The sequence below is a fragment of the Canis lupus genome, chromosome 15, assembly GCF_003254725.2.
Source record: "Canis lupus dingo isolate Sandy chromosome 15, ASM325472v2, whole genome shotgun sequence".
In the NCBI taxonomy this organism is placed as follows: domain Eukaryota; kingdom Metazoa; phylum Chordata; class Mammalia; order Carnivora; family Canidae; genus Canis; species Canis lupus.
Window position 1 is genome coordinate 38,117,923 of NC_064257.1, and position 26,622 is coordinate 38,144,544.

A 26,622-nucleotide genomic window follows, 5' to 3' on the forward strand; every position below is an offset into this window, starting at 1 on the left:
CCTCTCTAAGTATCAAGAAAGGCTGTTTTAGTATCTGATGTCTCTTGCTTTATCCAGTTTATCCATATTTGTTGCAAGGGGAAGAGTTTTGGTATTGGGTGTATATAATATGTCTGTGGACTTGAGAGAGATTTAAAAATGTGCCTGGTCAGATAAATCTGGTTTTATCTTGGAGCTGTTCTTTGGAAACGGAGGTAAAGCCTAGGAAACAGCTTATTTATTTATTATTTTTTGTCCTTGTCCTTGGCCAACCCTTGGTCTGAGCATGGCAGCCATTATCACTCTATGAAGCTGGGATGCTGCTTAAGGCCTAGGGGACTGAAGTCTTCTTGAAGGACTTTTTCTTTGTGCTGTTCAGGTGGCTCTGCTAGTGAGTGAGTTTAGAGTCTTTTGAATCACATTCCTCAGGATTCAGTTGTTTTATTTTTTATTTTTTATTTTTTTTAATTTTTATTTATTTATGATAGTCACAGAGAGAGAGAGAGAGAGGCAGAGACACAGGCAGAGGGAGAAGCAGGCTCCATGCACCGGGAGCCTGATGTGGGATTCGATCCTGGGTCTCCAGGATCGCGCCCTGGGCCAAAGGCAGGCGCCAAACCGCTGCGCCACCCAGGGATCCCGGATTCAGTTGTTTTAGAGCTCTGTTTGCCCCCACCATACACACAAGGTGCTTTGCTTCTTTCCAGCATATTCTTTGTTTTCTGTTTTCAGGGACTTCCTTATGTCTCTGGATGCTTTGCTATGTTTTTAACATGCCATAGACTGGGCCTTGTGTGGTGTCCAGGCTGTGCATACAGTCGATGGAGGCAAACTTCATGCCTGGCACAGCAGAGGGCAGCAGTGACAAGTTGTGAGTCTCCTCTCACTTTTTTTCTACTCTCATCCTTACTGTCAACACCTAATCTTTAGCTTCCTTCACACCATGCAAGGAGTTTTTAGTATTTTACTTAGTTTTATATTCTGCATTTTGCACTTCTGGCAGTGCTTCTAGTTTTGTGTTTGTTTTTGTTTTTTTTTCTTTTTGGAAAGGTGGTGAAATAAGCTGGAGTACTTAATTTAAAAGTTTTATAAAAAGTCATGCATAAGTGAAAGTATTTCATGAGAAAAAGTGAATATTTGCATGACATTTAATCCAGGTGGAATTCTAGAGGTGTGATTTGAGATTAAAACAAATTTAAACATTTTTTTTAATCTTTGCAATCTGAAGCTTTGGGATGTAAAATCAGCAAATGAGAGGAAAAGCATTAATGTGAAGCAGTTCTTCCTAAATTCAGAGGAGCCTCAAGAGGATATGGAAGTGATAGTGAAATGTTGTTCATGGTCTGCTGATGGCACTAGGATAATGGTGGCAGCAAAAAATAAAATCTTTGTAAGTATCATTATTTTAACAAGCCAAAATTAGCCTGATTTAAAGAAGATGAAAATGTCAAATTGATTTTTGCGTTGTATACTTTATTGATATAAAGAAAGGATAGCTGTATGATTTTGGGGAGGCTCTCTAACTTCATAGTTCTCAAAACTGTGCTCCAGGGGATGTTGGTAGGCTTTGTGAGGAGAGTCCTCCATGGTCACACAGATTGGGAAATATCATGTGTTGTTTTCCCTCATTAGAGTTACTCCGTGTATGATAACATACTTAAGGCCTCCAGAAGTTCAGTAATACAGAAGTAATTTATATTGGTTAATCCAGTGTTTCTCAAATTTATTTAAAACATGGAATACTTTCTGCATCATTTTTAAAAAAATTTTTGAGTACATTGGTTATTGGTTTAGGTGATTTTCTTTTTTTTTTTTTTTTTTTTTTTTTAAATTTATTTATGATAGTCACAGAGAGAGAGAGAGAGAGGCAGAGACACAGGCAGAGGGAGAAGCAGGCTCCATGCACCGGGAGCCTGACGTGGGATTCGATCCCGGGTCTCCAGGATCGCGCCCTGGGCCAAAGGCAGGCGCCAAACCGCTGCGCCACCCAGGGATCCCGGTTTAGGTGATTTTCAAAGTGCTTTTCTGTTAGGCTGTTCTAATTGTTAGGTTTTTACTTTTTACTACCCAATAATGAAGACAGCTGCCTATTCTATACTTCTTAAATTTCCTCTGTGGCTCTCCTCCATTAGTTTTTAGTATGACCTGTCCTGGGAAGCATTTTAAGTATGGTTTCCTGTCTTTTGCTGTCAGCTCCTGATGCTGCACTGCTTACCATCTGTGCATGCTTGAAGGGCTCTGTGTTCACAAAACATACTCATGGCTTCCACTGGAAGCCCATGCCTTGGTCTTAAATCACAACGCTGTATTGGTATAAATATTTTTGTCATTTGGCAAAAACTTCAGAAGAGTATATCCAACATTTAAAAATCTTTTAGGGATCCCTGGGTGGCGCAGGGGTTTGGCGCCTGCCTTTGGCCCAGGGCGCGATCCTGGAGACCCAGGATCGAATCCCACATTGGGCTCCCGGTGCATGGAGCCTGCTTCTCCCTCTGCCTATGTCTCTGCCTCTCTCTCTCTCTGTGTGACTATCATAGAAAAAAAATTTTTAAAAGTTTGTTTGCATTATTCAAAAATAGCTTTTTTTTGTTCAAAAATGGGGAAATGATTGTAATGGAGTATTTTGATATCCTCGAAGAGAAATATAAATAGTTGAGCTAACTTTTCTTTTAGTTGAGCTAATTTCATGTTAGCAAGCCTCTGCTCTATATTATTTCGATCATCTTCATTTATGAATATCCATTTTCCTCTTATGAATAAACAAGCATTCAGGAGAACTTCTCTGTATGTTAATTTGGCTAGGCTATTCATTTAGTCACAAAAGTTTTAGTTCTCCCTAGGCCAGCTTGAAACATCATCTGTGATAAATTTTTCTTTAAAAGAAACATGTTTCAAGATGAGCAGTATTTTAAAAGTATGCTTATACTGATTTGTATTTTATTTATGACTGTCAATAATTATGCCAGTTATCAGTAATTGTATCTTTTCAGGGCTTAAAAATTTATTTATTTATTTATTTAAATTTTTTTTTAAGGACTTAAAAATTTAGATTCAGTTTGAGTATACCATATTTTTTTTATACCATATTTTTTAAAGTATTTTACTTTCACCTATTTTATATTGACAGCTATTTGACATTCATACTGGTGGCTTATTAGCAGAAATCCATACAGGCCATCACAGCACCATCCAGTACTGTGACTTCTCCCCCCAAAATCATTTGGCAGTAGTGGCTTTGTCCCAGTGCTGTGTGGAGGTGAGTGGTTTACTTACTCTTTGAAGTTAGGTCTCCAGAAGTACAAAGATGCCAAAGAATGGGCTCCTTAAACCATTAACTACTGAGGATGTTTGAGAAGTAGTAGAGCATTTTCTTCACAGCATAATGACCTATAGCTTTAGGATATTAAACTGTATAGCCAGCTTTCTTATTTTAGCAGTGATCAAAGATTTGATTTAACAGTATGACAGGGAATGACAGTGTCACCAAATATTTATTGAATGGCTAGCATGTGCCAAGGTCTGGGGACACAGTGGAATGACCACTGGTTTCCTGGGCAGAAACAATGGCATCTCTTAAACAATATAGGCATAGACTCTTCTGTAAAAGAAATAAGAGATGAGTCCAGTTCAGATTTCTTAGATCATTGAGAAGAATAAGATGAAAGTTGAGTTTAGAATTGGTTAACTTAGGATGTTCATTGGTAAGCAATAATGAATAAAATGACTCTTATAAATTACCTATATTTATAATTTTGTACTTACCCGATAGATTTTATATTCAGAGTCCATACCTAATTGATCCTGGAAGAATTTCAAGAATGAAATGGTCTGTGAATGGCCATATTTCTTTTAAAAAGCAGTGAATTTCTGGTATTTTTTTCTCCAAGATGGATTAGTTTTTCCAAGCTTTGTTACTACTTACTCCTTGAGTGGGTCTTACCATAAGGTAATTTGAAGATCCTTGTGATGACAGTCCAAGAAGGTGGGTATGGGCCTTTATCTGGAAAATAGAGAAATCTACTTGGTTCACAGTCTATCCTCCAAGGAAACTTGACTACTGCAAGACTTTCATGTTCTGTGCTTATTTCAGCAATTTTTAGTGAGCTTGACAGACTTGTCCCTTACTGCAAAGCTGTTGGGGTAAGAATTTCTGAGCTGTAGCCCTTCAGCATGGAAATACACATAAGATGAGAGAGTGGATGTATTCTGTAAACTCTACTTAATTCCAAGTACAGAAGCAAATACAGTGCAACTAACACTAAAGAACGTTCCTGCCAAGAATTACCCATTGGAAGCATAGGCAGTGAGTGTGAACAAGCTCCAGCCCTGTTTGAAGTGGTGGGAAGAAGTAGGGTGCTGTGGGCAGTGTTCTTTTTAGCAAAGTCCTTGAATTGAAAGATTCAAATATGCTAGGAGATCTTGTACCTTACCTTAGATCCTCAGAGTAGATATGGTTAGAGATTTCCTCTCTCTGGGTTTTTGTCAGGATTTTTTAGGAAGAATGGTGGAGCAACTCCTTTTTCAGCCTTTCCTGTCACTTCTAAATCTCTACTCTCTGCTATTAGAAAGCTCCAGGAAATATTGCCTTTTTTTTTTTAACAGTAAGGACTTGGTTTGGCGGGGGGCTCTGATAAATGATGGGAGAGAACAAGAAGGAAAAAGGGAAGTATTTTCAAGAGAGAGTTTTTAGTTCTGGAACTACTTTCACTTTTGGCCTTTAGCTCTGTATGTCCACAGGAGCTTGGACTCTAGTGATTAGGCAAAGAAAATTTTATAAAATTAATTTATAACCATAGAACTCACTGATTGAAAACCACTGGGCATGTGATGAAGTACTTGTTTTGTCCGTGCTTGTTCTGAAAGCATAAAGTAGGTCTGTCATTCAGAGTGTAATGAGAGGAACTCAGGCACATACGGTACTTCATTAGACTGGAATATATTTGAGTAATTTACAGCAGAACTCAGGACGAAGTACAGTCAGGGTGGCAGACACTGACAATTTGTAATATGCATGAGTAACAGAAATGTGTATATGTACAGTTAGCATATTCATTTATTGTAGGGTTTTGCTATTAGTTGAAATGAGGATTAGATGATAGTGGAAAATAGTCTATTTTTTTGATGATTAAAAAAGATAAAATGTTTGCATGATGCCAAATCAAAGCTTTATAATGTTATATTCAGAGAAGTCTTGCTTTCATCCCTCACCCTTCTGTCCAGTCTTTTTCTACTTCCTCAAGTAGATAACATTTTGTTTTTATTTTAACATTCCAACATTTTTTTGTACATATAAGCAGATATCTGTGTGCATTTTATTTATTAATTAAGATTTTATTTATTTGACAGAGGGAGAGTGGCAGGCAGCAAGAGAGGGAGAAACAGAGAGAGGGAGGGAGAAGCAGGCTCTCTTCTGAGCAAGGAGCCCAGGGTAGGGACGATGTGGGGCTCTATCCCAGGAACCTGGGATCATGACCTGAGCCGAAGGCAGAGGCTTAACTGACTGAGCCACTCAGGTGCTCTCTGTATGCATTTTAAATAAATAAATAAAATCTCCATATCTGTATCTGTTTATATTTACATTTATTTTTCATCTCTTATATATTGTGGATGTATCCAGATGTGTGTGTATAGTGTAATATATGTATATTTTTCTGTAGAAATATATATGATACACTCTTTGCTTATTTTCTGTAAGGAATCTGTCCCACTGACTTAGTCACTGGGTGTTTTTATAGTTAAATAATATTCCATTATGTAGTTTATTCAGTTCCTTATTGATGGTCATTTGGGTTGTTTGCAGTTTTTTGCTATTAAAAGTAAGATGCAATGAATAATCTTGCACAAGGCATTCTGTAATTTTGCTAGTTTGTTTTGGGGCTATATTCATAGAAGTGAAATTACTGGTTTACTTTTTCTATTTTCAGTATTCTTGATATGTTCAAAATGCTTATGAATGTGATTTCCTATGTGCTATGTTTATTTTGTAGTTGTGGAACATGGACTCCTGTTTAAAAGTGGCTGATTGCAGAGGACATTTAAGTTGGGTTCATTGTGTGATGTTTTCTCCCGATGGATCATCATTTTTGACATCTTCTGATGACCAGACAATCAGGGTGAGAAATACTGAGACTTAATTTTTTACTTTCTTTCACCTTAAATTTCCACGTCCAATTACTTGCCAATTCTAATGGATTCTGCCTTTCCAGTTTCTGTCATTTATTTCCACTTTTTTTTTTTCACTTTTTTTTTTTTTTTAAAGGGAGAGAGAGAGGTGGGACGGAGAAGGGCAGAGGGAGAGGAAGAGAGAGAATCTTAAGCAGCCTCTACATGCAGTGCAAGCCCGATGTAGGGCTTTATCTCACACCCCTAAGATCATGACCTGAGCCAAAATCAAGAGTTAGATGCTTAACCAACTGAGCCACCCAGGAACCCTTATTTCTGCTTTTTCATTTAAAGTTCAGGTGTTCATTACATGTTGTCTCTCTCTCTCTCTCTCTCTCTCTCTTTCTCTCTCTTTAAAGATTTTGTTATTTTTAAGTAATATCTGTGCCCAACATGGGGCTGGACCTCAACAACCGAGATCCAGAGACACACACTGTGTACTGATTGAGCCACTCAGGCGCCCCAGCATGTTGCCTCTCTTAATGTATTAGTCTTTGGCACAGTCTTTTCTTTCTTGGTTTTCTGTATGCTGCTTCCAAGATACTTTCTTCATGTACAACACAGTCATGTCATTTTTGCTCAAAAACAGATAGTGGCTTTCTTGGCTACTAAAAGGAAGTAGGTACTCCTAAGTCTACACTGAACTTCTCCACAGTATGGCCTCATTCTGCTCCAGTCTTTCTTTTGGTTTATTCCTACAGGTAACCTAGACTAGACTGCTCACATTTTCTCAATACCCTGTAGTTCCCTGTTTCTTTTGCTTATGTTGTTTCTTATGTTTGGAATACCCCATTTCCCTGTCTCTTTCCTTGTTGAAATCTTAACAATCCTACAAGTTTTTCCAAGCCTGCAAAGCCCTTCCTAGTATTCCTTTTGGGGGAATGTCTCTCTCCTTAATGTCATATAATTCTATGTCCTTTTCTTATGGTACTTACCAAATTCTGCTATAAGTATAGATTTGCTCTACTTCTCACCTTCTGTATTCCACTGCTCCCCCAGCTTGTTCACACATCTTCCAACTGTAAGGTCTTTGAGGCCAGGGACCCTGGTTTACCCCTGCAGCATCTAATATAGTGTTTTATACATGTTGTAGCTGAAGGTTTGTTTTTTTTTTTTTTTTTTTTTTACTATTTACTGTATGCTAGACATTGTGTGAAGTACTATACTTATGTTTGCTAATTCTCACAGCAGTCCTTTTTGCAGCTGAGGAAATAGTTCCAGAAAGGTTAAGTCAGTTCTGCTTTAAGTGCCAGTCTCAATAAACTTGAACCAGAATGTAAATCAGCTCCCCGCTTTCTTCATCAAGAAGTCTTGTTAAAAAAAAGATCTTTTTTAAAAAAGATTTTATTCATTTGGCAGAGAGAGCACAAGCAAGGAGAGAGGCAGAGAGAGAGGGAGAGGCAAGGGTCCCCACTGACCAGGGAGCCCAACGTGGGGCTCAGTCCCAGGACCCTGGGATTATGACCTGAGCTGAAGACAGATACTTATTAAACCCACCAAGTCACTGTGATGCCCTTGTTAAGAAGAGATTAACCATATCACTAAGCATACTGCTAACAGTGTGTTAGTGATATAGTTGATTTACATCCTGGTGCAGGCACCTTATCTTAGTATCAGACAGTTTGAGGACCAGCAGGAGTTCTTACTTTGATTAGCAATGCGTTAAGTAACCTGCCCAAAGTTGCAGCTTTAGGTGGAACAGGAGTTCATACTTGGGCATTTTGGCTCTAGCACCCATTATTCTTAATACTACTACCCATTATAGCATGTAATTAACAAATATTTGTTGAATTATAATCTAATAATTGAGAATTTTGTAATATCATAGGTATTTTGAGTGTGAAGCGTGGTTTGTATGTTGCTTTAAGAATCTAAGCCGCCTTTTTACATATTTTAGGATATGGTTATCTTATTTTTGTTTTTTTAATCTCTTAATTAGCTCTGGGAGACCAAAAAAGTATGTAAGAACTCTGCTATAGTGTTAAAGCAAGAAATAGATGTTGTGTTTCAAGAAAATGAAGTGATGGTTCTTGCAGTTGACAATATAAAACGTCTGCAGGTGAGTATTTTTCAGAAAACAATTGGAAAAACTGTTTTGATTGAACTCAATTTACATTTTCCTTGTTTGGTTTTGGACTTGGGATTAGGCATAATTGTGTAGTATCTAACAGGTGCTGGGTAGGTATTAGTTGAATAAATATGTGGGTCTTGAGCTGAGGCCTAAATATGCTTGTATTTAGAATGAAAAAAAGTGATACTTTGTCGCACTTCATTTCTTTCCTGTTGGATCACATTCCTTGATTTGCATGGAATCCAGGAGAACTTGAGACAGACCGAGGGTCGGATGGAGTTTAACAAGCTCTAAAGCTGTAAAGCTCCATTTGATGTAGTAGGAAGAACGGTGACTGTTCACTCTGGAGATACAGGTACAGCATAGGCTTTATTGCCAGCTGGTTTTGTGTGATGGTTGAGTAAATTGTACACTTCTCCGAGCCTCATTTTCTTCACCTATAAGGTCCTTTTTATCTTCAGAAATCAGAGCTGGATATAGAGAGAGTGAAGGTGGAATCTAAATTCTGGAGACAGATATGTGGGAGTAAACGGTCTGTGATGTGTGGTAATTTCTCCCTGTCTACTGTCGGGGTCAGAGTCAAGGTGTGAGATACCCCGTGGTCTACATTTTACAAGTTTCATTTTATTTATTTATTTATTTATTTATTTATTTATTTATTTATTTATTTATTTATTTAATTTATTTATTTGAGATAGAGAGAGAGGCAGAGATACAGGCAGAGGGAGAAGCAGACTCCATGCAGGGATCCCCACATTTTACAAGTTTTATTATCATCCTTAATATGTTGAGGGTGGAGCTCCTAATGCTCTGTATTTCTGGGATGATTTGGGAGTGTGGAATTGAGTGTGCATGTCTTGTTAACTGATTTTTAGCAGGCTTGGGATATTTTTCATGGCAATATTCTTGTCAAGTTTAGTGTCCTTAAGCTTGTATTACCTTTATTAAAATAGTTGTCATAACTGTGAGACTTCAAAAAGAAGTCATCTCACTATAAAAGTATTTTATTCTGTGTCAGTGATTGTGGGAGAGTTTAGGGGATAGTTAAACTGACAAAAAAAAGTTCCACTTAAATGAACAAAACGTTTTTAGTCACTACTTAGGAAAATATGGACAATGAGAGAATGAAGAATAATTCATATAATTCATAATAATTGAGAGAATGAAGATAAATTCAGCTTTTAGCAATTCAGTCTCATTTTGAATACCTAATAGATCAGAATCTGCTGGATAAGATGTTGTAAAATAAAGGCTACCTTGATCGATCCCCTGTAATCTTTGTACCTGAAACAAATGACTGCTTATTTCATGTTGAAAAATGATTTAAGACTTTTAGAATGTAATAGAGATAGCTGACAGTTGATTCAAGCTTGAGAAGTAGTTTCCCTGGTCACATTTTTTTTTTTTAAGATTTTTATTTATTATTTAAAAAAAAAAGATTTTTATTTATTTATTCATGAAAGAGAGAGAGAGCGGCAGAGACGCAGGCAGAGGGAGAAGCAGGCTCCATGCAGGGAGCTCAACATGGGACTCGATCCTGGGACTCCAGGATAACGCTCTGGGCCAAAGGCAGGCGCCAAACTGCTGAGCCACCCAGGGATCCCCCCCCCCCCCCCCGGTCACATATTTTAGTCGAATAATGAGAACTTTATTAATGAGACTTAAAATAATAATCATTGGCATTGGTACATATTATGAAATTAGGCAAGTCTAGCCACCCAGATTATGCTTATGGGTTCTCCAAAGCTCCTTTCTCCTCCTCTCAAAAAGGTAAAGAATCTTAATTTATATTGTTTTGTGTGCAATTTAGAGGATATAAAACCCATTTTTATTTGAATATGGCTTTTATGTATCCTCAGTCCCATTTCACAAGCCCCCTTGAAAAATATCCGAAAAGTATACTTTAACAAACGATAGCCCTATTAAAATGGGCTTTGTGAAGAAATGGAAAACAGGGTGCAGAGCTAGCTGTGGGATTATAAATCAGACAGATGTGTCTCAGGTGGTGGGCACAGCAGCTGCTTTTTAAACCTTTAAAGCTCATTTTATTTTATGAAAATGTATTTGAACCACAAAAGTGAAATGAAATGAAGGTGTGAAGTGCTAAATGCAGCTGCTGAGACTAGGATAGGGCTTCATTGTTCCCCTGGGAGCTCTTGTTGGTTATTTTCTGTGTTTCATTTTATTTTTTCAATTGAAGTCTCTATTCTAAAAAACAGAAACTGCTCTTACAGCCTCATAACTGATTGTGCCTTATTTTTCATTAGCTCATTAATGGAAAAACAGGTCAGATTGATTATCTGATTGAAGCTCAGGTTAGTTGCTGTTGCCTAAGTCCACATCTTCAGTACATTGCATTTGGAGGTGAAGATGGAGCCGTTGAGGTATTGTGTTCCAGTCTTCAGAGTCCTTCTGTGCAGGGAAGTTATTTTTTTAAAATGAATTATGTGTCTGGTGTTGTAGACTTACACTAAAGAAACCTTTCTGTAGTATATTAATCATTAGTCTTCTGTTAGCCTAAAAATCATTTTACAATCCTGTTGGTGGTATATTTTTCAGATTGCCTTTACTACTGTCTCTCATACCTTTTGTCTCTTTGTGTTCTCATTGTCTACCTAGTTGTTTTGCTGTTCTCCAAGTATATCAAATACTGTCAGAGATTTAGCTATCTGTGCAAAGAGCATTTTTTTTCTCTCCTTAGAGACTCAGCCTTTGGTGTCTGTTTCCATTTTGGTTCCGATAAGGTTCATTGGGGATGTCTGTGCAGGGTTGCCTAATGCCTACCTGTTTCACCAACCCTTTCTGTTCTACTTTAGTATTAGAAGTATTCCTCTTTACCACCTGAAATCCTTAATAAAGAAGACCAAATAGATCTTTAAAAATGCCAAAAAAGTATAATAAAAATGATTTTATCACAAAGCACACTGTCTTTAATTGTAGAATAGTTTTTCAAAGAACATTGGTTCCTTTTCTCACCCAAACTTTTTGAAATTATTTCTTAATTTATTAATTGTGACAGTAGCCACATGTATTTTACTTTGGATTTATTTTATAACTAGATACACAAATATTCTCCAGTCTGTATTGCCCCACAAAGAGGAGACTATGTGTTTATAGACAGAGCGAAGAAGGGAGCGTTTAGAAAGTGATGTCAGTATTATATATTTGGCCATTTGGCATGGGTTAAGGTTTTGTTTTGTTTCTTTTCATTGTGAAAAATTATTTTGAAGATGGGTGCTGTTCTGAAAAAAGTATATTATGGATGTTTTTTTAGCAAGGGATCGTTGACATTTATGACTGAACCTTAGTCTTCCCTCAGTCTTCTGTCTCAGATTGGTGTATATTATTATTCATTCTTGAAGGATCTTTGCTTCGTTGTCAAGCCAGCCCTACTTTTTTTGTTTTTACTATCTAAATGTCTTGAAATAAGCCATAGAGATAGTTTAAGGAAATAATTCAGAAAACACACATGTGCCTCATCCATATCCCTGTCCTCCTCAAAGTCATAAAATAATATAAATATTATTAATTACCAATATTTAACTCTGTTTAACCTGTAAGATGACATTTTCATGTGGTTGGGCATAATCATCAAATAATAACAGCTACCATTTTTAGGTATTTATCAAATTATTTTATGGAATTACTATAACGCCCTGGATGGTAGGTGATGTTATTCCTGTTTTACAGATGTCTGAACTCCTAGTTTCCACAACTTTCATTAAATCAGTAAATGGCAGAACTAGAATTCAAACCCTGGGTCTCTGAGTCATGGTGTTCAACTATGATGCTAGCCTGCCTTTGTTTGCCCTATGCAATTGTAAGATTGTCTGTCCTGCTCATTGGGGAACCCTCTCACTCACACAGTTTGCCTTTTATCAGACACACAGGTTAGGTTTGAATTTCTCTAATGTCCTGTATTAGCATCATTTGTATTTTCCTTAGGCTTCCTTGAGTACATTTAATTTGGGCAAAAGAACTTGTTTTGTTTTGTTTTTGGTGAGTTCACTTGAAAGCCTTTTTGACATAAGTCGTTAGTTTTTGAGTTCTGTTACCACTTTCTTAAACTTTGCATTTGGTTAGCCCTTTTAAGTCTTCTCAGTGTACTTTCCCCAGCCTACTCCTCTCTTTTCTGCTGCTTACTTCCCTCATCACCCCCTATCTTTCCTTGTATGTGTTGTTTAATAAAGAGCTTGCCTTGTCTCTCATCTGGAATTTTTTTCTTTCTTTTCTCTCATCCATCTTTTTTTTTTTTTTTTTTTTTAAGATTTTATTTATTTATTCATGAGAGACATAGGCAGAGGGAGAAGCAGGCTCCATGCAGGAAGCCCGATGTGGGACTTGATCCCAGGTCTCCAGGATCACACCCTGGGCCAAAGGCAGACGCTCAACCGTTTAGCCACCCAGGGGTCCCTCTCTCATCCATCTTAAATGTCATTTTCTTCTTAGAGGCTGAGTCCAGGCTGCCACTTATTTGATGAATTGTGTAGTTGAGTTCTCAGAAGGACCACTGGTTCCTACTGCTCTCTGGTCATTCCAGTGAGTGTATTATTTTAGGGTGTGTATGTGCATGCATGCATTTGCGTGTATATATGTACCACTCATTTGTATGTCTTTAATTAAAATGAAAGCACTGTGAGATGGAAATTTTATTCCTTTCTGTAGCTTAAATTTTTAAAAATTTTTTAAATTAAAAAAATTTTTTTGTTAAAGAGTTTTTAAAAACTTCTTTATTCACGAGAGACACAGAGAGAGAGAGAGAAAGAGAGAGGCAGAGACACAGGCAGAGGGAGAAGCAGGCTCCATGCAGGGAGCCTGACGTGGGATTCGATCCCGGGACCCCAGGATCACACCCTGGGCTGAAGGCGACGCTAAACTGCTGAGCCACCAGGGCTGCCCTCTGTAGTTTAATTTTAATTAAATGTCTTTGGGTAATTCCCGGGTGTAGCTGAATTTCTTGACACTAATATCTGTGGTTTTCTATTTTGAAGATTTTAGAACTCCTAAACAACAGAATCTTCCAATCCAGGATTGGGCACAAGAAAACTGTGCGGCACATCCAGTTCACAGATGATGGGAAGACTCTTATTTCAAGCTCTGATGATTCTTCAATTCAGGTGAGGGGAAGGATTAAGTTCCAGCATATATAATACTGACTCTAGCAAAGGAACACTTTAGTTGTGGCTCAAATCTGGTGTGCATTTTAAACATTTCTTTAAGATCATATTACTTTGGCCATACATTCAGATTATGCACATAGTATTAGATGAAACCCATTCATGTTTCATATTTTTCTGAGACCATGAGTGGGGAGGAGGGGCAGAGGGAGAGGGAGAAGCAGGCTCCCACTGAGCAGTACCCTGAGATCATGACCTGAGCCAAAGGCAGACCCTCAACGGATTAAGCCACCCAAGCGCCCCTGGCCTCTTGTTTTAAAGGTTTTCCTCAGCTATGTGGTGATCATTAGCTACCAGAATACACTAAAAGGCTAGTTGAAAGCTCTTATGTGTTGCCTGAGACCTTTTCTGAAAAATGATCTGGATGGGGAATCTTTGTTGTCAGTATCTTTAGGTCTTTTGTCCTGGTCTTGTCAGATTCCTCGAGAGGAATCTTCTGGTCTTTCTGCCTGGAGGTTATGAATCTGGCTGACAGGTTCTTAGAACTAAGTGGGAAAGAGAACTGGGGTAGGTGTAGGATCTCCTTGTTTAGCGTGTAAACCTTCATTCACTTGATCCCCTTGTTCTCAAAACTATAATTCTGTCCTCAGTTGTGCTGGTGCCTTTTAATTTAGAGTCTGGTTTGCTCTCATTGTCTGGAGGAGCATTTTCTGCACTGTATTCTCTTTTTTTTTCTCATAGTAACTTTGTATTCAATGATGGTTCTTTCCTTTTTTATACAAAATTAGTTTTTCTGAACTCTTTGAAAGAGTGGAGGAGGCCAACATTTCTAACTTTGTAGCTCTCCAACTCCTCCCTCTGTTGTTTTCATGAAGCATTAAAAATACATCTTTGTTCTTCCAAAGAGGTAAAGGAACTATACCCTAAAAACTATAGAACACTTCTGAAAGAAATTGAGGAAGACACAAAGATATGGAAAAATATTCCATGCTCATGGATTGGCAGAATTAATATTGTGAAAATGTCAATGTTACCCAGGGCAATTTACACGTTTAATGCAATCCCTCTCAAAATACCATGGACTTTCTTCAGAGAGAACAAATTATTTTAAGATTTGTGTGGAATCAGAAAAGACCCCGAATAGCCAGGGGAATTTTAAAAAAGAAAACCATATCTGGGGCATCACAATGCCAGATTTCAGGTTGTACTACAAAGCTGTGGTCATCAAGACAGTGTGGTACTGGCACAAAAACAGACACATAGATCAATGGAACAGAATAGAGAACCCAGAAGTGGACCCTGAACTTTATGGGCAACTAATATTCGATAAAGGAGGAAAGACTATCCACTGGAAGAAAGTCAGTCTCTTCAATAAATGGTGCTGGGAAAATTGGACATCCACATGCAGAAGAATGAAACTAGACCACTCTCTTGCACCATACACAAAGATAAACTCAAAATGGATGAAAGATCTAAATGTGAGACAAGATTCCATCAAAATCCTAGAGGAGAACACAGGCAACACCCTTTTTGAACTCAGCCACAGTAACTTCTTGCAAGATACATCCACGAAGGCAAAAGAAACAAAAGCAAAAATGAACTATTGGGACTTCATCAAGATAAGAAGCTTTTGCACAGCAAAGGATACAGTCAACTAAACTAAAAGATAACCTACAGAATGGGAGAAGATATTTGCAAATGACGTATCAGATAAAGGGCTAGTTTCCAAGATCTATAAAGAACTTATTAAACTCAACACCAAAGAAACAAACAATCCAATCATGAAATGGGCAAAAGACACGAAGAAATCTCGCAGAGGAAGACATAGACATGGCCAACATGCACATGAGAAAATGCTCTGCATCACTTGCCATCAGGGAAATACAAATCAAAACCACAATGAGATACCACCTCACCCCAGTGAGAATGGGGAAAATTAACAAGGTAGGAAACCACAAATGTTGGAGAGGATGCAGAGAAAAGGGAACCCTCTTACACTGTTGGTGGGAATGTGAACTGGTGCAGCCACTCTGGAAAACTGTGTGGAGGTTCCTCAAACAGTTAAAAATAGACCTGCCCTACGACCCAGCAATTGCACTGTTGGGGATTTACCCCAAAGATACAGATGCAATGAAACACCGGGACACCTGCACCCCAATGTTTATAGCAGCAATGTCCACAATAGCCCAACTGTGGAAGGAGCCTCGATGTCCATCGAAAGATGAATGGATAAAGAAGATGTGGTTTATGTATACAATGGAATATTACTCAGCCATTAGAAACGACAAATACCCACCATTTGCTTCAACGTGGATGGAACTGGAGGATATTATGCTGAGTGAAGTAAGTCAATCGGAGAAGGACAAACATTATATGGTCTCAATTCATTTGGGGAATATAAATAATAGTGAAAGGGAATATAAGGGAAGGGAGAAGAAATGTGTGGGAAATATCAGAAAGGGAGACAGAACATAGAGACTCCTAACTCTGGGAAACGAACTAGGGGTGGTGGAAGGGGAGGAGGGCGGGGGGTGGGGGTGAATGGGTGACGGGCACTGGGGGGGGGGCACTTGACGGGATGAACACTGGGTGTTATTCTGTATGTTGGTAAATTGAACACCAATAAAAAATAAATTTATTAAAAAAATACATCTTTGTTCTTATGAGATTGCTTTGCTCTGTTCCTTCCTTTATTTTTATTTAGACCTTCTCTTTCCTTTGCTGCCCTCATCCTGTTTTACTCAATTTGGATTCTATTCCCGGCAGTTTCTCCGCATTACTATAGGGTTCTCCAAATGCAGGCGGTGGCACTGAGCCCCTTCCAGCACTGTGCACTGACCTGTTCTGCTCCCTTAAGTCTCCGTCTTCTCATGCTCCTTTTGCACCCCTCCCATTAGGACAGTCCTCTCCCATCTGGGAGCCCTCTTTTCTTTCTCTCCCCTGGCCCTTCCTGGCACCCCACCACCTGCCCAGGGGTGTCTTCTCCTCTCCCATCCCCTCACCCTTGTGGCCAGCCTGGCTGATTATAATCACTGTGTTGGTACCCAGTGATTTTTTTTCTTGTAATTTAAACAGACCCAGCATTGTTGGTTCTATTTAACAGACACTGAATAATGTTAGAGGTTTCAAAGTGATTAAATGGGCATTTTGTGCAAACAAACAAAAACAAGTTATTCTTTGAGAGTTCCCAGGCTGGTCTAGCCCTTCCAGACTATAGTATATATAGTCACCTTGCATGCAGTGTCTATTGCTGCTCTGCCGTTGGTCCACTGCACGTTCAAGTGAATGTCACTTGGCTTTTTTGGAATTCTCTTGTTTTTAGTTCTGTCAGACTCTCCATGTTCTCTGCTTCTTCCCATTTAGATGCTAGGATGCAAGTCTTGCAGCCCTCAGTTTGTCCCTACTCGCATCTTGCAGTTTATGGGGATACTTCATCAATGAACATAGTTTTGTTGGTGTTGTCCCTGCATTTTTGGTTTTGCTATTTTAATTGCTTTGTCTGCTTTTAATGGAGACTTCAGGGAGATTAAAAAAAAAAAAACAAAAAAAAACTACGCCTGCATGGTTTGCCATCTTCCCACAATTGCTCATAGTTCTGATCCTCGCCCCACCCTCATTCCCACCTCTGATGTCCTCAGAGACCTCAGCAGTTTCTGAGCATTTGGTGAGTTCTGTACTATCCATTTTGTTTTTTTTTTTTTTTTTTTGTCTTTCTCTAATGCTTTTAGGATTCTGTTTTCTTGGTTCTGTTAAGTCAGTTACCATTGTCCTGCTTTTCAGGCTCTAACATGTTGTTGTCTTCATTCCCATTCAATTTGTCATTGTAGAATTTTAGAAGTGAAGGAGATAATAAATGCATATGTTCAAAAGAAGTTACTCTACTTTTTTTTTTACTCTACTTTTATTTATTATATATTTCCTGTAGTAGCAATACTTATAGTATTAAAAACTATTTTGACCAATACTTAGAGTGTTAAAAACTATTTGGCACCTAGATGACTCTTGATCTTGGGGTTGTGAGTTTGAGCCCCACATTGGGGGGCAGAGATTATTTAAATAAAAGTTAAAAAAAACTATTTTTTTTTCCAAGTTAGGATTTTGATCTTTTTTTTCGTCTAACTTTATTTATTTATTCATGAGACAGAGAGAGAGAGAGAGAGAGAGAGAGAGAGAGCGAGAGAAAAGCAAAGACATAGGCAGAGGGAGAAGCAGGCTCCATTCAGGGAGCCTGATGTGGGACTTGATCTCGGGTCTCCAGGATCATGCCCTGGGCCGGAGGCAGGTGCTAAACCGCTGAGCCACCCAGGGATCCCCCCCAAAAACTATCTTGTTATATCTTTGTGAGTTCTGTATGTTTGGAATGAAATTTGCTTTCAGTGCAGAAACTTGGTGTAGGCTACCATGATACTGGTGTATTAGCTATGAAACTCTGTGTGATATTCACCTTTCTTCCTCTCCAGATGGCTTTGAAATGGGTAAAACTAAACTGCATCTGATGGAATTCTGCTGAGACATTGTATACTGTACAGTTTTTCTGTTAGAAGCTAAATTCATAGGTTTAATGACCTACTTGAACATCAGATATTCTCAGCCAGGGTGAGAAATAATTTCTAGGAATATTTTTAGGATTGGAGTTAGATTATTTTTAGAAATAGGAGTTAAGTGGTGTTTCATCTTCTTTTTCTGTTCTACTCAGAATACTTCTTACATTTAAAATATTTTAATGAATACACATTCATGTAATAAAACTCTTGGTGGGTATTCCCAAGAATTGACTGGTTGGGTTTTTGTTTTATTTTTTTAGTAAATAATTCTTTGGAAGTTTGTCCTACCCCCACAGCTTTGTTGAGGTGTAAATGACAAAAATGTATTATGTTTTAGATATGCATGATGATTTGATATAATAGGTGCACATTGTGAATTATAGTGATTAAGTTAACAAATCTGTTAACAAATCTACATATACATGTCACATAGTTGCCGTTTTCAAAGTTTTTTTTAATTCATCTTTGTATCCCCAGCGTGCCTGCCTAGAATTTAGTAGTAGGAGTGCAGTAAATCTTTGTTGAGCTGAATTAAAGTTCTTGCCAAGATTTGAAAAATCAACTCACTTGTTAATAGTACCTAGTGTTGTGAAAACTGATGAGGTCTTCCTTTGGTAATTTTTGATCCTTTCTCTTGAGATAAATAAAGCCCAAGTAGTAGCCATATTCACCTGAGCCAGTATTTGAGAATATGTTGACTCTTGCAGGTATAAAAAGATTCTTCAGAATTTTTAAAATTTAAATTTTATTATTTATACCACAGAAAAAATTCTGTAGTGTATATACATTGCAAAAATTATATCTAAGGGTAGAGACATGCCCAAACTCAACCTTAATACATTTGGCTAATGCTGGTGAAAGTTTAGCTGTTATATTAAGGTAATCTGTTAGTACAGTGTGTTTGAGTCCAATAAAAAAAAAAGTGTTCCTGTCATCACTACCTTATCAGAAAGCTTCTGCAGCAAAAACAGCTAAGGCTATTCTTAATCTTCCCTTAGCAGTTGTCAAATTTTGTGTTATATCTATTGAGGAATGCGTTCTGACTTCTTCATGTGGAGGGCAGCAGTAAGAATCTACATCAGTGTTGAAACTGAATCTGACACAGCTGGGAATGGCAGTGCTGGTCATTCAGGAAGGGCTGTTAATAGTAGCCACTGATTCTCTAGTAAAGCCCAGAAAGTAGGAGTGAGCCAGAAAGTTCCCAGTGGAAGTGGTCCAGGGTATTTTATGGGTAGTCACACAGAGTGCCTTTCCTTTCTGAAAAAATTTGGGGAGCCAGAAGGCCTGTTTCTTCCCCTTTCCCCAGTGTATCTCCTTGAGTTCTTCAAGTGCTTGAAATTCCTCTCATTCTCTTTAAAATTTCTCTTCCTTCCAACTCCTTCTCTAGGGTCCCCTTGTTCTCCTACAGATACCCTGCTTCTAATAACCTGTTTCTGTGAACAATAACTTGAGACAGAAGAGAGAGATCTGAGAGCCAGGGCTCAGTGGGGAGGGTGGCTGCTGAGTGGGGAGGATAAAGGAGTAAAGAAAGGGGAGGAGAGAAGTATTGTTTCTTTTACAGTTTTGTCTAAGCCAGATAGGAAAAGCCTACTATTGAACCTTCACCAGGCAAAAACTTGACCCAGAATATCACTAATGTGCCTACCTGTGGTAGTTGCTGATTTTTATCTTTTTATTCCTGATGTTAAAAAACAACAGCAGAAAATTCTGTTGCAGTCTGCCCGATTGCCCACAGCTTAGACATCCAGCTTCATCAGGCTCACTGGGCTGGTTTTTTTGAATATCTTCCTAGCCTTTTTTTGTTTGTTTGTTTCTTTTGCTATCCTGTATTTTAGCCACATTGAACTGTAAACCGCTCCCCATAGTCTTTCCCTGTTTTCCTGTTTGTGTGCTTTAATTCAAGCACTCATTCCCTTTGAAATGCCCTTCTCAGGTTGTGAGTCATACTTCCAGCCCATACCTCAAGCCCACTCTGAATGCACTGTCTCCATCATTTCAATTTCTTCTCCTTCCCTTGCCTGAGGAATTCTTCCTGGAGCTCTGTGTGAAAAATAATGTCAGTTTGAGGATTGCATTAGGGGATAGCTAAGATCTCTGAAACTTAGACATTCTGTGACTTGGTTTGAAGTGCTCTGGTCAGCTGACCTTCCCCAGCAGGAGGGTCAGGAGGATTCAGTAGCTTCAGTGGAGCTAGAATCTTCAGTCTTGGCCTAGCTTGTGGGGCTTAGGAAACTGAATTTGTAATAGAGATAATTTTCTCTGGAAAATTTAATCAGATGGTGAGCTCACTAGCATATTGTGGCTTTTCTCTGTCTTCTGGTATCATTAACTGCTCTCCAAGCAACTGAAGAAAATGAATTTTATTTAGGAGGAAAAATATTTTGTTTTGCCCCTGTGCAAGGTAATTAATCCCAGTTTTTCTCTTCTCTGTCTGTAAAATGGGAATACCATATTCTTTCTCAGTACTCTAATTTGCTTTATTAAAATGCCATGAGAACAAAGGATGTTAGGCAGTTGAACACATATTACCCCATTCCTCCAATGGGATATTGTGAGGAGAGGGTTATAACAGACTTATTTCTTTGATATTCAGGTATGGAATTGGCAGTCAGAGGAATATGTCTTCCTACAAGCCCATCAGGAAACTGTGAAAGACTTTAAGCTCCTGAAAAATTCAAAACTGCTTTCCTGGTCATTTGATGGAACAGTAAAGGTAATTTGAAGTATAGTTTTTTTTTAAGTATTATAATATTGTAATGATTATACTTTGAAAGCTGAAAGCAGGTGAATGGTAAGTAACTATTTAAATTTTTTAATTTCTATTTTCTCATGCCTGTTTTCTGTTTACTGCAGTCATCTACATCTGCTGTGTATTTATGAGCACCTGTACTAAAGGGCACTTAAAGAGGTCAGAACAACCAGTGTGCTAAATAAAACTCTTGTTTTATAGATATGTATTCTAGACAATTGTGCTCAGTAATACAAAATATTCTTAAAAGTGTCAACTTCTGAATTTTTTTTGGAAGATATGGAGTATTATTACTGGAAGAATAGAAAAAGACTTTGTCTGTCACCAGGATACAGTACTTTCTTGTGATATTTCTCCTGATGCTACCAAGTTTTCATCTACATCTGCAGATAAGACTGCGAAGGTAGGTCAATTAATTAAAATGTGATGCATTAAAGTTTGGTATTAGTTATGTATTATGAGTCCAGATGATGTATATAATAATAAGTTTCTGTTTACATGTCTGTCTCATATTTTGTGAGTTTTTTGGAGGATGCCTGTTGGCATTTAGTTTGTGTCAAATAGATAAATGAATAACATTGAGGACTTTTGATTTCTGCCTTACTGAGGACTTTTTGTCTATAACTAACAAAGCGCAGTTTCTACTATATATTATAGGCAATATAAAGCACTGAAAGGGATTTACATTTAATTGCACATCCATAGTAAATGTTAATGTAATTGATGTAAGTTGATACTTCTGGAAATCACATTCCAGTGAAATGATGCTGCCTGGTTGGGGACTTTGACTATTCCATTCTCTTCTCTTTTCTCCATCTTTGTTAATGACCTTATTATCTACCTGTCTTTCCAAACTACAAGCCATTGTGTGGGACTCTGTCCTGTCTTTCATGCTCTGTTGATTACTCCTCAGTGTTCCTTGGCTCATTCTTCTCCTCCTTGCCCCCACCCATAGGATTAGGCTCTCCTCCTTTGTTGGTGGACCTGCCACTGGTCTACGCGTCCTCTAGTTTATCTACCCTACCACTGAGTCTCCAGTTGAAATACCTCTGTGACCTGATGGTTTATAAGCCAGACTCCTTTGCCCATGACCATCTCTTTCTGCTACATTGTTCCCTCTGTGCCAGGCTACTTTTACCTCTATCATCTGTGCACATGGTTAACTTTGGCTTGACACAAATTTCTCCTTTTTTTTACCTCAAAGCATTATGACTCATTCTTGGAAGTTCATATAGTTCTTCAGTGAACTGTTTCCTGGCCCTCAGGCAGGGTTAGCTGCTCTACCTTCAGTGTTCCATTACATATTACTCATGTTTCTTAGGCATTTACATCATATAACTTCACTTAACAGCTCATAAGTCTGTATTCCTGATTAAACTATAAAGTTTTCAAGGATAGGGACTGAATCCAGTTCATCTTTGTACCGTTAGTTCTTAGCTCAAGGTGCTGGGAACATGGTAAATGTCAGTAAATTCTTGTTAAATGGTGATGACAGAACCACAAGGGAGAGTATTGGAAAGGAAAAAATAGCACTTTGGTTGCCAAGACAGTAGGATAGTATAGTAACTAACTTTTAAAGAACACTTGCTGTATATATTAGCCCTGTGCTAGGAATTTCACTATTATCTCATTTAATCTTCACACCGCAGGTACTGTTGTCCCATTGTACAGGTGTAGAGACTGAAGCTAGAGAAACTTATGTGGGTTGTCCTAGGCCACAAGGAACTTGTCAGTGTAGGGGAGCCAGGACTGAAACTGAAGTTGGCTTCACTCTACAGACTGCTTTTAACTGATTTGCTATTCTTTCTTGTTAAGTCTAAAGTTAAAGAAGCTATGATTTGGGTCCTTGAGCTGAAGTTCACTTGAGTAATTAAAGGGAAAGTAAGAAAAAAAGAATGTTCCAAGTTAGAACGTGGGCCTCTAATGAAAATTTATGAACTCTTGAATGTTAGAACTTCCATATGATTGGAAGTTCCATATAATTTATGGCTAACTAGCCCTCAGGGCAGGTTTTGCAGGTACTTATTTTGAGTGTATTTACTCTTCCTAAACAATCCTAATTGCCTTCCAGATTTGGAGTTTTGAACTTCTTTCACCTCTTCATGAATTGAGGGGCCACAAGGGCTGTGTGCGCTGCTCTGTCTTCTCTGTGGACAGTACCCTGTTGGCGACTGGAGATGACAATGGAGAAATCAGGGTAGGATGTTTGCTGACATGAAAGCAGTGTTCTTTTGTAGCCTTGGCTAATGCTTTTTACCACATTGGAGACCTTTCTTAATGTGACTGGGAAGCATAGGCCTTGGAGTTCTGGTTGAATGAAGCATTGTTTGCTTTGTTTCCTAAGCATGTTTTGTTCACAGCTGCACTCCTCTGCAGAAAATTCATTTTAGTTAGACTGAAGTGTTGAGTTAGTCTGTGCGTGTGAGGAGGCAAATGCCCATGTTATTTGCAATTGGTTGTTTGTTCTTTGCTTGAGAATGATTCATCAGAATTCTTGGACCTGAACCAAAAGTTGTTTATAATGGCAGAATTTGAGAAAAATAATTGTATAAATCGTTAACTAGATTATAAATGAATAAACAGCAAATTCTGCTGTTTTCAGCACTGAAAGAAAATATCTCTTAATGAAATCATATCCGTTAGATAGTCCACATTTAGAGTGGACTGCAGTCCTCATGGGACTGCCTACCTCTGGTTGTATTAGAAGGATTGGACAGTTGATGGGAAAAGTTTGGGGAGTGAGGTGGTATTAGGTAATCAGCATATTTGAGGACCATCTTTTTTCTTTTTTCCTTTTTTACAAAGGAAGATTTAAAATTCATGAGAGAGTATGCAGTTTGCAGGAATGGAGGTATTATCAGATAGGCTTTCCAGGACAATTAAAATTCTGCTTGAGGACTAAGTAACCAACTTTCTCTATACTCTTCTAATAACTGCCACATCAACTGAAGTGGCAGGGCTGCTTTAGAAATACTCATTTTGCTCTGAGTTCTCATTTTTGGATGAGAATGCTCCTTTACCAGTTATGAAGGAATATTTCATTTTTCAAAAACTCCTGAGGAGGGCAGCCCGGGTGGCTCAGTGGTTTAGAGCTGCCTTCAGCCCAGGGCCTGAACCTGGAGACCCAGAATCGAGTTCCACATTGGGCTCCCTGCATGGAGCCTGCTTCTCCCTCTGCCTGTTTATTTATAATGGCAGAATTATAAATAAAGGAAGAAGGAGCCTGCTTCTCCCTCTGCCTGTCTCTCTCTCTGTGTCTCTCATGAATAAATAAATAAAATCTTAAAAAAAAAAAAAAAACTCCTGAGGAAACAAATTCTCTTTGTTTAAATGCATGTTATTAAAAAAATTTTTTTTAAGCACATTAAACAAAATTGTTTTTCTACTTGATTATTCAAAATGTAGGAAAACTGTGTGTGTGTGTGTGTGTGTGTGTGTGTGTGTGTGTAACTTAGCTATCTTACCGAATTTTTTTTCTTTTTTTGAATTCTTTCTAATGAGTTTCTACATTTGATTCTCTTAGATTTTCTAGGGAACATTTACAAATGATGGTTTTAGTTATTTTCCTTTCTTGTTTATGCCTCTATATTTCTTTTTTCCTATTTTGTTGGGCATTTATTTGAAAAATAAGAGTACTGCTCATATGTTAATTACTGTTGGAAATAAATGGAAACATTAGCATCTGTAAGTAATTGGGTATTTCTTTTTATATATTATGTAAATATGTATATACTTATATATATATAAATACATAAAACCCTATAAAACTTATTGTTTAAAATATTTTTTTTTCGTTTATATATATATATTTTAAAAATATGTTTGAATGACTTTAGGTGTTTGAACAACCTCTTTTTTTTTTTTTTAATTTATTTTTTATTGGTGTTCAATTTACTAACATACAGAATAACACCCAGTGCCCGTCACCCATTCACTCCCAACCCCCGCCCTCCTCCCCTTCTACCACCCCTAGTTCGTTTCCCAGAGTTAGCAGTCTTTACGTTCTGTCTCCCTTTCTGATATTTCCCACACATTTCTTCTCCCTTCCCTTATATTCCCTTTCACTATTATTTATATTCCCCAAATGAATGAGAACATATAATGTTTGTCCTTCTCCGACTGACTTACTTCACTCAGCATAATACACTCCAGTTCCATCCACGTTGAAGCAAATGGTGGGTATTTGTCATTTCTAATAGCTGAGTAATATTCCATTGTATACATAAACCACATCTTCTTTATCCATTCATCTTTCGTTGTACACCGAGGCTCCTTCCACAGTTTGGCTATCGTGGCCATTGCTGCTATAAACATTGGGGTGCAGGTGTCCCGGCGTTTCATTGCATTTGTATCTTTGGGGTAAATCCCCAACAGTGCAATTGCTGGGTCGTAGGGCAGGTATATTTTTAACTGTTTGAGGAACCTCCACACAGTTTTCCAGAGTGGCTGCACCAGTTCACATTCCCACCAACAGTGTAAGAGGGTTCCCTTTTCTCCCCATCCTCTCCAACATTTGTTGTTTCCTGCCTTGTTAATTTTCCCCATTCTCACTGGTGTGAGGTGGTATCTCATTGTAGTTTTGATTTGTATTTCCCTGATGGCAAGTGATGCAGAGCATTTTCTCATATGCATGTTGGCCATGTCTATGTCTTCCTCTGTGAGATTTCTGTTCATGTCTTTTGCCCATTTCATGATTGGATTGTTTGTTTTTTTGGTGTTGAGTTTAATAAGTTCTTTATAGATCTTGGAAACTAGCCCTTTATCTGATATGTCATTTGCAAATATCTTCTCCCATTCTGTAGGTTGTCTTTTAGTTTTGTTGACTGTATCCTTTGCTGTGCAAAAGCTTCTTATCTTGATGAAGTCCCAATAGTTCATTTTTGCTTTTGTTTCTTTTGCCTTCGTGGATGTATCTTGCAAGAAGTTACTATGGCCGAGTTCAAAAAGGGTGTTGCCTGTGTTCTTCTCTAGGATTTTGATGGAATCTTGTCTCACATTTAGATCTTTCATCCATTTTGAGTTTATCTTTGTGTATGGTGCAAGAGAGTGGTCTAGTTTCATTCTTCTGCATGTGGATGTCCAATTTTCCCAGCACCATTTATTGAAGAGGCTGTCTTTCTTCCAATGGATAGTCTTTCCTCCTTTATCGAATATTAGTTGCCCATAAAGTTCAGGGTCCACTTCTGGATTCTCTATTCTGTTCCACTGATCTGTGTGTCTGTTTTTGTGCCAGTACCACACTGTCTTGATGACCACAGCTTTGTAGTACAACCTGAAATCTGGCATTGTGATGCCCCCAGATATGGTTTTCTTTTTTAAAATTCCCCTGGCTATTCGGGGTCTTTTCTGATTCCACACAAATCTTAAAATAATTTGTTCTAACTCTCTGAAGAAAGTCCATGGTATTTTGATAGGGATTGCATTAAACGTGTATATTGCCCTGGGTAACATTGACATTTTCACAATATTAATTCTGCCAATCCATGAGCATGGAATATTTTTCCATCTCTTTGTGTCTTCCTCAATTTCTTTCAGAAGTGTTCTATAGGTTTGAGGGTATAGATCCTTTACATCTTTGGTTAGGTTTATTCCTAGGTATCTTATGCTTTTGGGTGCAATTGTAAATGGGATTGACTCCTTAATTTCTCTTTCTTCAGTCTCATTGTTAGTGTATAGAAATGCCACTGACTTCTGGGCATTGATTTTGTATCCTGCCACGCTACCGAATTGCTGTATGAGTTCTAGCAATCTTGGGGTGGAGACTTTTGGGTTTTCTATGTAGAGTATCATGTCATCGGCGAAGAGGGAGAGTTTGACTTCTTCTTTGCCAATTTGCATGCCTTTAATGTCTTTTTGTTGTCTGATTGCTGAGGCTAGGACTTCCAGTACTATGTTGAACAGCAGTGGTGAGAGTGGACATCCCTGTCTTGCTCCTGATCTTAGGGGAAAGGCTCCTAGTGCTTCCCCATTGAGAATGATATTTGCTGTGGGCTTTTCATA

At 38.1% G+C, this 26,622-nt stretch overlaps 1 protein-coding gene across 27 annotated transcripts in view; it reads left to right on the plus strand.

The window, feature by feature from the left end:
* Nucleotides 1-26,622, plus strand: part of APAF1 (apoptotic peptidase activating factor 1) — a 145,896-nt gene that overhangs the window by 53,738 nt on the left and 65,536 nt on the right. For 21 of the 27 annotated variants that reach the window (XM_049093997.1, XM_049093996.1, XM_049094000.1 and 18 more), the window contains 9 exons: nucleotides 1,208-1,369; nucleotides 3,107-3,235; nucleotides 5,967-6,092; nucleotides 8,081-8,200; nucleotides 10,480-10,596; nucleotides 13,204-13,329; nucleotides 20,467-20,586; nucleotides 20,900-21,025; nucleotides 22,694-22,819. In XM_049093997.1, coding sequence (XP_048949954.1) covers nucleotides 1,208-1,369; nucleotides 3,107-3,235; nucleotides 5,967-6,092; nucleotides 8,081-8,200; nucleotides 10,480-10,596; nucleotides 13,204-13,329; nucleotides 20,467-20,586; nucleotides 20,900-21,025; nucleotides 22,694-22,819 — 1,152 coding nt within the window. Of the gene's footprint in view, nucleotides 1-711; nucleotides 851-1,207; nucleotides 1,370-3,106; nucleotides 3,236-5,966; nucleotides 6,093-8,080; nucleotides 8,201-8,458; nucleotides 8,568-10,479; nucleotides 10,602-13,203; nucleotides 13,330-20,466; nucleotides 20,587-20,726; nucleotides 20,782-20,899; nucleotides 21,026-22,693; nucleotides 22,820-26,622 lie in introns of those variants that run through there. The other 6 variants (XM_049094001.1, XM_025439305.3, XM_049094005.1 and 3 more) reach the window with 6 other exon arrangements.